General features: G+C 43.2%; 1 protein-coding gene and 1 long non-coding RNA gene across 7 annotated transcripts in view; both read right to left on the bottom strand.

Annotated features, from left to right (window-relative positions):
- Nucleotides 1-7900, bottom strand: part of LOC149324206 (uncharacterized) — a 135841-nt gene extending 127941 nt beyond the window's left edge. The window contains exon 1 of the long non-coding RNA XR_016277929.1: nucleotides 7841-7900. This is a non-coding gene — a long non-coding RNA (uncharacterized LOC149324206). The remainder of the gene's footprint in view (nucleotides 1-7840) is intronic.
- Nucleotides 7901-8185: 285 nt separating this feature from the next.
- Nucleotides 8186-12909, bottom strand: part of SMAD2 (SMAD family member 2) — a 73764-nt gene continuing 69040 nt past the window's right edge. For all 6 annotated transcript variants that reach the window (XM_089497627.1, XM_089497608.1, XM_089497596.1 and 3 more), the window contains one exon: nucleotides 8186-11164. In XM_089497627.1, the coding sequence (XP_089353753.1) occupies nucleotides 11041-11164 (124 nt within the window). In that variant the 3' untranslated portion in view covers nucleotides 8186-11040. The remainder of the gene's footprint in view (nucleotides 11165-12909) is intronic.

Genomic DNA, 12909 nt, shown 5'->3' with positions numbered 1-12909 from the left:
CCATGATCTTTTTCTCTCTAGATCATTTAACCTTCTCGCTCTTACTGAAACCTGGCTCCCGGCCCATGATACTGCTACCTCCGCTGCCCTTTCTTTTGGCGGTCTCTCTTTCACTCACACAAGCCGCCCTGAGGATCGAGGAGGAGGGGTCAGTACACTATTGTCCAATTCCTGCCAGTTTCAAGTTCTTTCTCCCCCCCCCCCCAGCTATTGTTTCTCTTCATTCGAGTCTCACTGTATTCGACTCTTTTTTACTTTACAGCTCCGGGTTGCTGTCATCTATCGCCCTCCTGGTTCTGCTACCCAGTTCCTATCTGACTTTGAATCTTGGCTGACGTTTTTTCTATCTGATGAAGTCCCTTCTCTGATCCTAGGTGACTTTAATATTCACCTTGACAATCCCAACAATCCTTCTTCATCTCGCCTTAGCTCCCTGTTTGCTTCTTTTGGCCTTCAGCCTCATTCTAACTCCTCAACCCATTCTTCTGGTCACTGTCTCGACCTAATTCTTGCAGCTAAATGTGTCATTTCCAACTACCTGGCATCTGATTTTCCATTATCTGACCACTATTTAATTTCTTTTACTTATATCCCACCTCCTCGTTGTACTGTCCAGCACCATTTCCGCAACCTTCAGTCTGTTAACTCTGACCATCTCAGTAAGACTTTGAATTCATCTCTCTCTTCTCTTGATCTTGGAGACTCTGCTGATTCAGCAATGTCTTTATTTAATTCCACTCTTTCTTCAACTCTCGACAGCTTTGCTCCTGTATCTGTAGGCATGTCTTCCCCTATGACTAGGCCTCAGCCCTGGCTCACTCCCACTATCAGGTTCCTCCGGTCCTGCTCTCGAGCAGCTGAACGTCTTTGGAAAAAGTCTAGAGAACCGGCCAATTTCATTCATTATAAATTCATCCTTTTATCTTTTTCACGTGCTCTGTCTATGGCAAAACAGAACTATTTTAAATCGCTGATCTGCACTAATGAGAGGCATCTGCAGCATACGTTCTCCTGCTTCAATACACTACTAAAACCTTCCTCTCCCCCTGTCTTCTCATCATTTTCCCCCACTGACTTCGCCAACTACTTCATCACAAAAGTCACTACTATTTGATCTGAAATAGTTCCTCCCGACTTGTCCCCTACCACTAACCTCCTGGTACCTTCTACTAATAAACTCTCTGGGTTTCCCCCTGTTTCTCTGGATGAACTCTCTAAGCTGCTAAATTCTTCCAAACCTACTACCTGTTCTCTTGATCCTATTCCCTCCCGTCTCCTAATCTCTATAGCCCCTTCTCTTCTGCCCTCGCTCCTCTATATCTTTAATCTCTCTCTCTCTATGGGTTCCTTCCCTTCTGACTTCAAACATGCTCTTGTTTCCCCAATTCTGAAGAAACCCTCTCTCGACCCCTCTTCTTTGTCTAGCTATCGTCCAATTTTTCTTCTTCCTTTTCTTTCTAAGGTCCTAGAACGGGTCGTTTATTCTCGCTGTATTAAGTTTCTTGAAGCCAACTCCATCCTCGACCCTTTCCAGTCTGGCTTCCGCTCACGGCACTCTACAGAGACAGCCCTCACCAAGATCTCAAACGATCTCTTGCAGGCCAAGGCGAACGGCCTCTATTCTATTCTCATTCTTCTTGATTTGTCTGCGGCCTTTGACACTGTTGATCACTGTCTCCTGGTTGATTTACTCTCTGACCTTGGGTTCTCCGACTCTGCTCTCGACTGGTTTAAATCTTACTTGTCAGACAGATCTTTTGCAGTGGTCACAGGTGGTCAGACTTCATCCTCTGTTCCCCTATCTGTTGGAGTTCCCCAGGGCTCTGTCTTGGGTCCCCTTCTGTTCTCTCTATATACACTGTGCCTAGGTAAACTCATCAGTTCTTTTGGTTTCTCCTATCATCTGTACGCTGACAACACTCAGCTGTATCTCTCCACCCCTGACCTTTCGACGGGGCTTGAACAGCAAGTTTCGTCTTGTCTGACTGCCATCTCTCAGTGGATGCGGCTTCGGCGCTTGAAGCTCAACATGTCTAAGACTGAGCTTCTTGTCTTTCCACCTAAACCCACCCTTCACTATTCCTTTTCTGTTTCTGTCGACGACACTTCTATTCAACTGGTTCATCAAGCCCGCAGTCTTGGCTTCATTTTTGACTCTTCTTTGTCATTTATTCCCCAGATCCAGGTCACCGCCAAGACCTGTAGATTCTTTCTCCACAACATTGCCAAGATCCGTCCATTCCGCTCAGCCTCTACTGCCAAGACTCTAGTCCATGCCCTAGTGGTTTTGCAACTAGATTATTGTAACCTCCTTCTGACAGGGCTTCCTCTTTCACACCTCCATCATTTAATCTCTGTCCAGTATTCAGCTGCCCGTATTGTCACATCCACTCGCCGCTTTGACCATGTTTCACCTCTTTTATCCTCCCTTCATTGGCTCCCCTTCCCCTTCCGCATCCGGTACAAGCTTTTATTGTTGACTTTCAAAGCCCTCCATGGATTGGCCCCTCCTTACTTATCCGACCTTCTTTCTCCTTACATTCCTACTCACACCCTCCGCTCTTGTAGTCAAGGTCTCCTGTCACAGTGTAGGACTACCACTGCCCCCTCCCGAATTCGTCCCTTCTCGCTTGCTGCCCCTTACTCCTGGAACCTTCTTCCCCCACATGCACACCTCATCACTTCTCTACCCAGTTTCAAAACTGAGTTAAAAACTATATTGTTTAGAGAAGCATTCCCAGAGGCTAGCCCCTCTCTGACCCAGGAAGCCTCCTTTTAACCATTAATTAAGAAGCCAAGCACTTCCTCCAGTCCATCTGCCTTGGTCCAGGCCTCGGAGGTGGAGAAGATTTGCTGGACCTGATCCCATTCCCCACCACCACTCCCTTCTCCTTTTGTGTCATGTCTTCTTAGATTGTAAGCCTGAGGGCAGGGAATCGTCTAACTAAAAGATTGTATGTACAGCGCTGTGTAAATTTACAGCGCTTTATAAATAAAGGTTAATAATAATAAATGGCCATCCAGCCTCTGCTGAAAAACCTTCAAAGTAGACTCCACCACACTCCAAAGCAGCGCATTCCACATTCCTAATGTTGAAGTGGAATCTCTTTTCCTTTAGTTTTAATCCATTGCCCTAATCTCTGGAGCAGCAGAAAACAAGCTTGTTCCATCCTCAATATGACATTCCTTCAAATATTTAAACATGGCTATCATGTCACCTCTTAACCTTCTCTTCTCTGGGCTAAACATGCCCAGTTCCCTAAGCCACTCCTCTAAGGCTTGGAGGTTTCCAGACCTCTCACCATTTGGTCACCTTCCTCAGACATGCTCCAGCTTGTCAATATCCCTCTTGAATTGTGGTGCCCAGAACTGGATGCAGTATTCCATGTAAGGTCTGACCAAAGTAGAATAGAGTGGCACTATTTCTTCCCTCAATCTAGACACTATACCTATTGATAGCATAAGCAGCACTACTGTAAAGTTTTGCCCCACTTTCTTATAAGGACTTGGGCAAATGACCAGTTGATCAAATCAAGCTAGTTTAAACTGTCACAAATGAGTTCCCTCCCCCCTTTTACACTGAGTTGCATTGTCCTCAGGATTCAGTTTATAGATGAAAGTATTCATGTAGAAACCTCCATTCAAACCAATTTTGGGGGAAGGTTTAATAATTCTGTATGCTGATGCACACATACATTATATGTCTTGTTTTGGATTCTATTACAACCCCATCCCTTGTTCACAGGAAATTTGATTCAAAATTTGACTCTTGCTTTGGGGATGATCAAGTTTTAAAATTGTTTCCCATTGGTGCTAAAACTCCTATCAACTTACTAATCGCAACTATATGCAGCCCACTACCCAAAAGAGAAACAGACTTAAGCAAAGATGAGTATTTTTCTATTTTGTATTGTTCCATATCCTCCTCTGGACAATTTAGTCCCCTGTGTGAGTTATGAATTAACAAGCTCTATATTTATCACTGACTGTTCAGTGAACTGAGCAATTTCAAGGAGGAGAACAGCATCTTGGAATAAAAATTGAATACATGAGCAAGGCATGTCAGAACAAATTTCTGCATCTGCATGTTATTATACAAGATAGGTTGGCTATAAAGTCTTCTTCTGATAAATGAGTAAATTTAGACACTGGCCACAGTTCAACAGGATTACAAAATTCCCCTAAACATCATTGGAAATAAAAGTTGTCACCAAACACATATTTCCATTCTGCAGAATTTCAACAGTACTAGCAAAACGTTTTCCATATGATGGTTTCACTTAAAAAACAAACAAAACCGAAACCACCAGATAATATGGATAAACAAAATGTTTATCACCTTCACTTGATGGTTGTTACTAAACAACTGGGTATACCGTTAAAGAGCAGCTTAGGGAAAGTGGGCAAGGAGGAGGAGTTGCACCATCGCCTTGACTAGGAAACCTGTCCGGAAAACAGATCACATCGAGTGTATTTACCTGACCTTGAAGGCTAGAGACAGTCTGGGGATTCTGTTAGTCTACCATCCACCCCGTAGCCTAATAGACTCCCTGACCAAGCTGACACAGCTGGTCTCGGAGCTGGTGCTGGAGTCCCCCAGGCTTCTCATCCTGGGGGACCTTAACATCCCCTTCAAGGCTGGCTCATCAGATCTATCAGGTGCAGCTCGGGTGTTCTTGGACTCCATGACAGCCATGGGCCTGTCTCAATTGGTCTCGGGTCCAACACATTGTGCAGGTAATACACTTGATGTGGTGTTTAGCACAGATCAGGAACATCCGTGGGCAGAGGTAACTCTAACCTCTGCCCTGTCATGGACGGACTATTTTCTGGTCAAGTGGGACTAAAGGTGCTCCCCTCAGGGGTGGAGGACCTATTAGAATGGTCTGCCCTTGAAGGCTGATGGAACCCAAATGGTTCCAAGAAGCCCTAGAGGGTTCTATGGTTGGGAACAATGGCGATTCTGTCAAAGCCTTGGTTGATACCCGGAATAACGATCTTACCAGGCCTATAGACATTATCGCTCCTGAGTGTCCTTTCTGGCTTGCTTCTAATAAGAAACCATGGTACACTCAAGATCTTCGAAAAACGAAGCAAGCCGCGCAACGACTAGAGCGCTACTGGCGAAAACATCACCGCTTATCCAACAACATGCCATAGGGCTCTCCTTGACTCCTATGGAGTGGCAATCGACACAGCAAAGAACTTGTTCTATGCTGCTCGTATTGCATCTGCAGAGTCTCGTCCAACAGAGCTGGTCAGGGTGGTTAAAGAGCTAACCCAACTGCCTCCCACCCTGAACTCTCTTCTAGAACCAACAAAAGCCTGCTGTGACCTATTCAATGACTTCTTTGCAGATAAAATCTCTCAGATAAGAGATGATCTTGATGCCGGTATTACAACAGAAACTATGAGAAAGATGTCCAGTGACTCCGTGGACTATGTTAGACTGGATCACTTTGAGTTTGTAAATACCGATGAAGTGGACAAGCTTCTTGATTGTGTAAGGAAGACAACATATCTCTTCGATCCTTGCCCATCCTGGTTGACCACTCAAGAAGGGGATGCAGTAACATTACTTCAGGCTATAATCAATGCATCCCTTAGGGAGGGGAAATTTCCATCTAAATTCAAGTGGTGGTTAAACCACTTTTGAAAAAACCTTCCCTGCACTCTTTGATAAGAAATAACTACAGACCGGTCTCCTTATTGGGAAATGTGATCAAGAGGGCAGTTGCTTTCCAACTCCAATCTGTCTTGGATGAAGCCAATTATCTAGACCCATTTCAAACTGACTTCAGGGCAGGATACGGAGTTGAGACTGCCATGGTCGCTTTGGTCAATGATTTCTGTCTGGACATTAAGAGGGGAAATGTGACCCTGCTGGTGCTCTTGGACATCTCAGCGGCATTCGATACCGTAGACCATGGTATCCTTCTGGAACGTCTAAGAGAGTTAGGAATCAGGGGCACTGCGCTCCAGTGGTTCCATTCCTACCTCTCAGGTAGATTCCAGATGGTGAGGCTGGGGGACAGCTGCTCTTGTAAAAGAGAGCTGACATCTGGCGTCCCTCAGGGTGCCATTCTGTCCCCCATGCTGTTTAATATTTACATGATGCCGCAGGGAGAGATCATCCGGAGGCATGGGGCGTGGTGTTATCAGTACACTGATGACACCCAAATATGTTTCTCTATGCTTCCAACTCTTGCAGTGACCCAAGATGGCATCTCTCCTCTGAATGCCTGCCTTGAGTCAGTAATGGGCTGGATAAGGGAAAACAAACTCAGACTGAATCCAGAGAAAATGGGGGTACTAGCGATAGGATCCCTAGGCCCAGGCAGGGAAGTTTGCCAATCTGTCCTGGATGGGGTCACACTTCCCCTAAAGGACGAAGTTCACAGTTTGGGAGTACTAGATATGTCTCTGCAGTTGTCATCTCAAGTAGATGCGACGGCTAGGAGTGCTTGGTACCAATTTCGGTTGATACGCCAACTGGGTCCCTACCTGGACCAAAAGGACCTTGAAGCAGTGGTACTCGCACTGGTAATCTCTCATTTAGATTTCTGTAATGCGCTCTACATGGGCTACCTTTGTACCAAGTTCGGAAGCTTCAATTAGTTCAAAATGCTGCAGCCAGATTGGTCACTGGAACATCTAGGTTTGACCACATAACATCAATATTAAAATCTCTGCACTGGCTGCCGATCAGCTTCCGGGCCCAATACAAAGTGTTGGTTATTACCCTTAAAGCCCTATATGGCTTGGGCCCGAGTTACTTGAGGGAACGCCTCTCCCTACACAATCCGCCCTGCACTCTCAGGACATCTGGGAAGAAATTATTACAGTGTGCAAAAACTAGGTTAACAACTTCCCACAGAGCATTTTCCGCCATAGCCCCCAAGTTATGGAACGACTTGTCAGAAGAGATCCACCTTATTACCACCTTAGATGCCTTCAAGAAGGCACTCAAGATGGATCTCTTCCGGCAAGCCTACCAAATTTGCTGTAAAATATTCCACCTCCATTAGTACTGTATGTTTTATGAAAGTTAATTGTATTTTATTAACATTATTGTATTGATAATATGCTATTATTATTAAACATAAAACATGTAAGCCTGATCATATGACCTGAGATTTCTGGACTTTGGGGAGGGGGGGGGGGAAGGACAGTCATTTTAACTAGCTAACTGTGTGATGGCAGAAGGAAAGAAGTTAACGAAAGACAGAAAAGTAGACTGTGCACAGTAATGGTGAACTAATATTATGAAAAAGACCAATTGTGACCTCCAAAATAACCTGCTTGGTGAGTCTGCTTTGAAACACACTGCCATGATGAAACCCGAACTCAATTTTACAATTACAACTTTTCAAGAACTACTGTTACAGTGATATGTCAAGGTCTTTAAGATCACTTCAGTACTCACAGCCATTATTTATTTATTTTATTTATGGTATTTATACCCTGCCCTTCAGCCCTAAAGGCTATAAGCTTTTCTAACTAGTCAGACAGCAGAGACATTTTATATTCCAGAGATGTCTGGCACCAAGATGCTCTACAGAGTGGATGGGCAAAGTGTGACCCCCTTCCAGGGGTCAAAATTTTATGCCTTTAAAACTGTCTCTAGGGACTAGGAGGCATTTTGCTACATTCAGGGGGCATTTTAGGCCTAGGAGAGGCCTTGTCCTACTTTTAAAAAGGAGGTGTTACAAAACAAGGGCTTCCCCAGGGACTGAAATGCCCTTAAACCTTCTAGATAGCATTTGGGGGAAAACATTTGAATATTTTGCCTGGTGTCTGGCTGTCCAAGGTGTAATGGAGGATTAATGCAGTCCCTTACCTTCTGAAAGTTGAGCACCGTAATCTGCACAATCCAACTTCAAAGATCAAAATCAAAAGCTTGGACACATCCTGTGTGTAGTTTTATATCTACACCTATATCTGCAGACAGAGACAACTTCTCATTTTGCATGGCAGATTGTGCTCCTGCCCTCATGTCAGATTGCAAAAAACTTCAAATTCCTCCCACAGTTTCAAGAGTGCTTTGGCATGCAGGGGGAGAGGGCTAAAGTGCTTTGAGGTAGTTATGCAGTTCTTGCGATATTGACAAATAATATTAAAAGAGCTCTTCAAGCAAATAAAGCACCATGTGTCCCCAGAGTGTAAGCATTCAAACAAACAGAAGTGAGAATTAAAACTTTATTAGTGTATTCACATATTAGGCAAATGCAACACGCATGAAAGCTTATCTCTTAGGTTCACAAGTTCTACCAATACATTAGGCTACTGGTAAAACTACACAAATTGGTAACTGCTTTTCCAATTCTTTTAAACTGCCTGACCCACTTTGTTCCCCTACCCCCACCCTCAGGCTTGATTTTTGGTATTGCTCCTATGCCTTATTTTTATGGCATAAAAATATCCATCATTATCATCATTTCAATCAGCTGATTACAAAGCTTAACACTGGCCACGTTTGTTCTCAAAGCTGAAGTTGTCATTAGGTGTACTTACAAAGTACAGTACTGGTGAAAACGAACCATTGGTGGAGGAGGAAGAGAAGGAAAGAAAACAGACAAAACGCAATCCTGCTACTGCCACAACATCAAGAGAATGACAGACAGCTAGATTACAAGATTGTTAGTAAGATGTATACTTTTCAAGTCAGAAGAACCCTTCTATACAGTTTCCCAACCCTTACCCAACCCTGACTTATGTGTAGAATATAATTCAAAATATGTTTGAAAGCAAGGTCCAAATGTAGTGTCCCACGGTTCACAATAACATGTACTAAGAGATTTCCTTTTGCTGGTCATACACAGGCTAGATAGACTCTGGAAACAACCCTGCTGTAAGATCTGTCCCATCTGTGATGGATGGATGGATGCTCAAGTCTAAGCCATGTAAAGCTGACCCAACCAGCCATATAAGCTTTCAATTAAATTACAATTTTCTATATTTAAACCCTTCTAGAAGTTGTATTTCAATGTCCATGGGGAGGGGTACTTTTAGGACTTCTGAATTATAGATTGACAAGCATGTATCTCTCCACTGAACATCAAATGATGGGAAATGGGAGATAAACATGACACGAGCTTCTTTAAATCTTTAAAAGATCATTTTAATCCATCCCAAACTGCTCTCCAGCATACCTAGAGTCCTGCTACAGTAGGTAACAGTGGATCAAGGAAACAGGGAATGGAATGAAAGGAATTGCAAGAGACTTTGCTTGGCCTCTCAGTTCATCAGTGCTAAGCAAACAAGCCTCAAGATTGCATCCTGGCAATCTTTAAGAAAAGCTATTAAGCAAAAGAGAGTCGGGTTTAGCCAGACTTCAGCATTCCATATACACATCCCTGCTACAGAATAAAGGTTTCAAGACACAAACAAATTTCCAACATTTTACAGTTGTTTCACCTAACCTGGGTGGGGTGGGGGTGGGGGGTTCACGGGACGGGACGGGACAGTACAGGGGGATAATTTTCAAATGTATATACCTAAAAAAATTTCAACGGACTCATGCATGTGTTGCAGATCCAGTGTTAACATTATGTGGCACTTCAGATAAAGGGCTGGCACTGAGTTAAAAATAATGGAGGCAGGCACACACTCTTTCTTCCATACAGGTGTGAATCCTCCCTTCTCTTCAGTTAAGGATCACAACGGCAGCACTGTTAGCAATGTGCAGGGCTGTTCAAACCTCTGATCTGAGTTTGAAATCAGGGTTAAAAAGGAACTCTGGCACCACAGGGAATACTGGCAGTACAACCTTTGCCATGACAAAGGTAGACATTTGTGTCTGAGGAGAAAAGGGGCCTGAGCCACATGGGGCCCTTTAAGACTACACAATTGTAGTGCTATGTTTCACTTTTAACTGCCCTGGCAACACCCAATGTATTTGCATTTTAAGGAAGGCATTCAGAGCTCTAGTGCCTTCCCACACTACAAATACCAGGATTCCATAGGATGCAGCCCTGGCAGCTAAAGTGCTAAATCATACTGCTAGAACTGTGTGGCATGACAAGGCCCTAGGACTTGAAACCAACAAGCAGCCTGTTCCTGATCACTTAAGATTGTTTAAAAGAACAAGCAATGTTAAAATTACACTTTCCCACTGATGCCTTGCTGGGGAGTAGCTCCCTCCCTCAATCCCCATGTCTTTACACATAAAGGTGAAAGGTGGATTTCAGGATCAGGAGTGCTGAAGCACCCATCGCCGGCAACAGATGCATTACCTTGGATGGGGCAAAAGGAGGGGGGGAAACTTCTCCAAGCCATGATTTGGTAGTGGTATGGGCCAAGGAAAGATTCCAATTTATATCTTTTATTTCAAGTCCATTTAAGCATGCTCAACACCCATGATTTCAAAAGATGAAACCCAGGTAGTGTTCCCTTTCCATAAAGGGATTTAAGGCGCAACCTAGCACACTTGGAATTATGTGTGTACTGGGGGGAGGGAGCAGGAGATTTTTTGCAATAGAAGTCTGTTATAGGGCAGCGGAAAGCCTGCATATATATTTATATATAAAAATATAAAAAATATGGAGAAGCAAGAACTTGGGCTTTTTTTATGAGATGACTGCCTAAGTCAAAGAGTTCTGCATATCTATCAACTGGAAATAAAACCCAGGACAGCAGAATGGTGCCATATTGGCAGGGGAGGAGGGTGTAATACAATAATCCAACTGTCCATGTTATTGGTAAACCTTTAGGACACTCAATTTATATATACCCAATAAAAACACCATTAAAGTCTTTAAAATGTTCCTCCCTCCTTCAGAAGAAGGTGTTTCTATACACTAACATCTCATCTAGTATCAGAGTATAGGAAACAAAATCCACAAGGTGCTTTAAAATTGATGAGACCCTCAAGTGCTTTCTCTCTTTCTCACACACACTCTCTCTCTTCTCTCACAGAACTTTTTGGATAGGAAACAGTTCATGGAGACCACACACGAGTTACTACGACAGACAAGCTGTTAGGTTTAAGTCTGTTGCCTGGACTTCGTATTTTAAGCCCACCGACAATGAGAAGGAGCTTTACGACATGCTGGAGCAACGCACTGATGGGGAGCCCATCTGAGTCAATACTTTATCCAGCCATTGTAGAGGACCATTCAGGTGAAGCTCAATCCAACAAGGAGTGCTTGTTACAGTCTGCCGCCTGAGAAAGGAGAGAAGAAGGAAATTCATGGTGAAATGTTAAATTTATACAAGCCATGAAACATAAGCCTCTGCTCAGCAGCTAGTCTGCTTTGGGGCTATAAGATGAACCAGTCTCAAACCTCAATCTCCAAGATGACTTTACAGCACTTTCCATTCCTTTGGGTAACACTTTTCTCAGTCCTTTTTTTTTTTTATCGCAGCTGGTGATAAGCACCAATTCCAAGAGTCTTCCAGTCACAGAATCCAATTTTTAAAATATATTTTTTTAAAAGAAAGAAGGGAAAAACTGCTTCATGTCTGAATACCTTAATGTAATCCATACAGTAGTATCTACTTTGTTTTGGGGTTGTTGTTTTTTCACTAGAATTGAGAGGTCTACCAACAAGAGTCTGACAAATCCAAAATAGTGACTGAGAAGGAAGCAGATCCAGAGTCACAGCAGTACCTCAGAAGCAGACCTACTCGCCTGACTGCATCACTACTTTCACAATGCAAACCAACATTAGATTAACTTTAAAACAGTGATTCTAATACTATGCCCTTAAAGTGAGGCTAGTTGTTGTTGTTGTTGTATGCCTCCAATCAATTTCCAATTTATGACAATCCTAGCCTATCATGGGGATTTCTTGACAAGTTTCTTCAGAGGGGATTTGCCATTGCCTTCTTGAGGCTGAGAGAGTGTGACTAGCCCATGGTCACCTAGTATTTTTCATGGCTGAGGGTGGATTTGAACCCTAATTGAACACTCAGACCACTACACCACACTGGCTCTATAAAGTTATGCAAATATCAAAAGCAACCACCAAATGATACTTCTGTTTTATAGGTAAGAAACAATGAGGCTGAGTGAGAAGTGATTAGTAGAAGGTCAGCCTCAGCAGAGGATTTTTTAAAAAAACTTGGAGTTTTACTTGCAATTTTCAAAGTAATGGCTATCAAATCCTCATGGAGAGCTACTGCTAAATACAGTGGGCCCTTCCCTTACGCAGGGGGATCTGAATTCCCCACATAAGAGGAATTCTGCGTATGCTTCCATGGCACTGAAAACAATGGGGCGCATGGGCCATATATTTTATTGATGCACAGCTTCAGCGTAGGCTCAAAGCCGCGTACAGTGCGCCCGCATACGGTGCAGGCACACTGTAATAACAACAGATACTAATCTGTCTCCCCTCTCTCCTGCAGGTCCACACAGTACACCTTCACAGTTTAGAAAATTTCTGTTCCAAATTTTTCTGGTTTTGTTTCACAGGGGATGTGGTACAGCTTTGATACAACAACTGTATTAAAAAGGTGTCGTTTCAATGTAATACTGCCATACATTCAATACAACTGAAGGCGAAACTGGATTTGTTCTTTCACAGAAACCTGTTACAGAGGCAAAACCTTATCCTTTTTTAAAACTGTAGACCACCTTGGCCTTGACAATTGCATAAACTGTTCAAGATGAACTAGCAAAAACAAACTTATCTAAGTACAAGAAAGCAACCTCATTGTTCTAGCTATTACACCCCTTATAAACACAGGAACACGAAAAACATGGAAGAGGTGAAACAGTGGGCTGAGTCAAAAGAGTCAGGCTTTGGTCATTTCCAACAATTGATCAATCGTTACATTGTATGCCATTATTGAGTACACCATTACATTTTAAGAGGCTGAGTGAAGAGTGAAAATATAACTAATATCCCACAGTAAGGATGCCTAAACAAATTGAGATTATTTGCACCAATAAAACTTTATATT

The sequence above is a fragment of the Sceloporus occidentalis genome, unplaced genomic scaffold, assembly GCF_023333645.1.
Source record: "Sceloporus occidentalis isolate IW3139 unplaced genomic scaffold, rSceOcc1.0.p SCAF_1, whole genome shotgun sequence".
NCBI lineage: Eukaryota > Metazoa > Chordata > Lepidosauria > Squamata > Phrynosomatidae > Sceloporus > Sceloporus occidentalis.
Note: the sequence above shows the minus strand (reverse complement) of the source record. Positions and strands in the feature narration are given on the sequence as shown.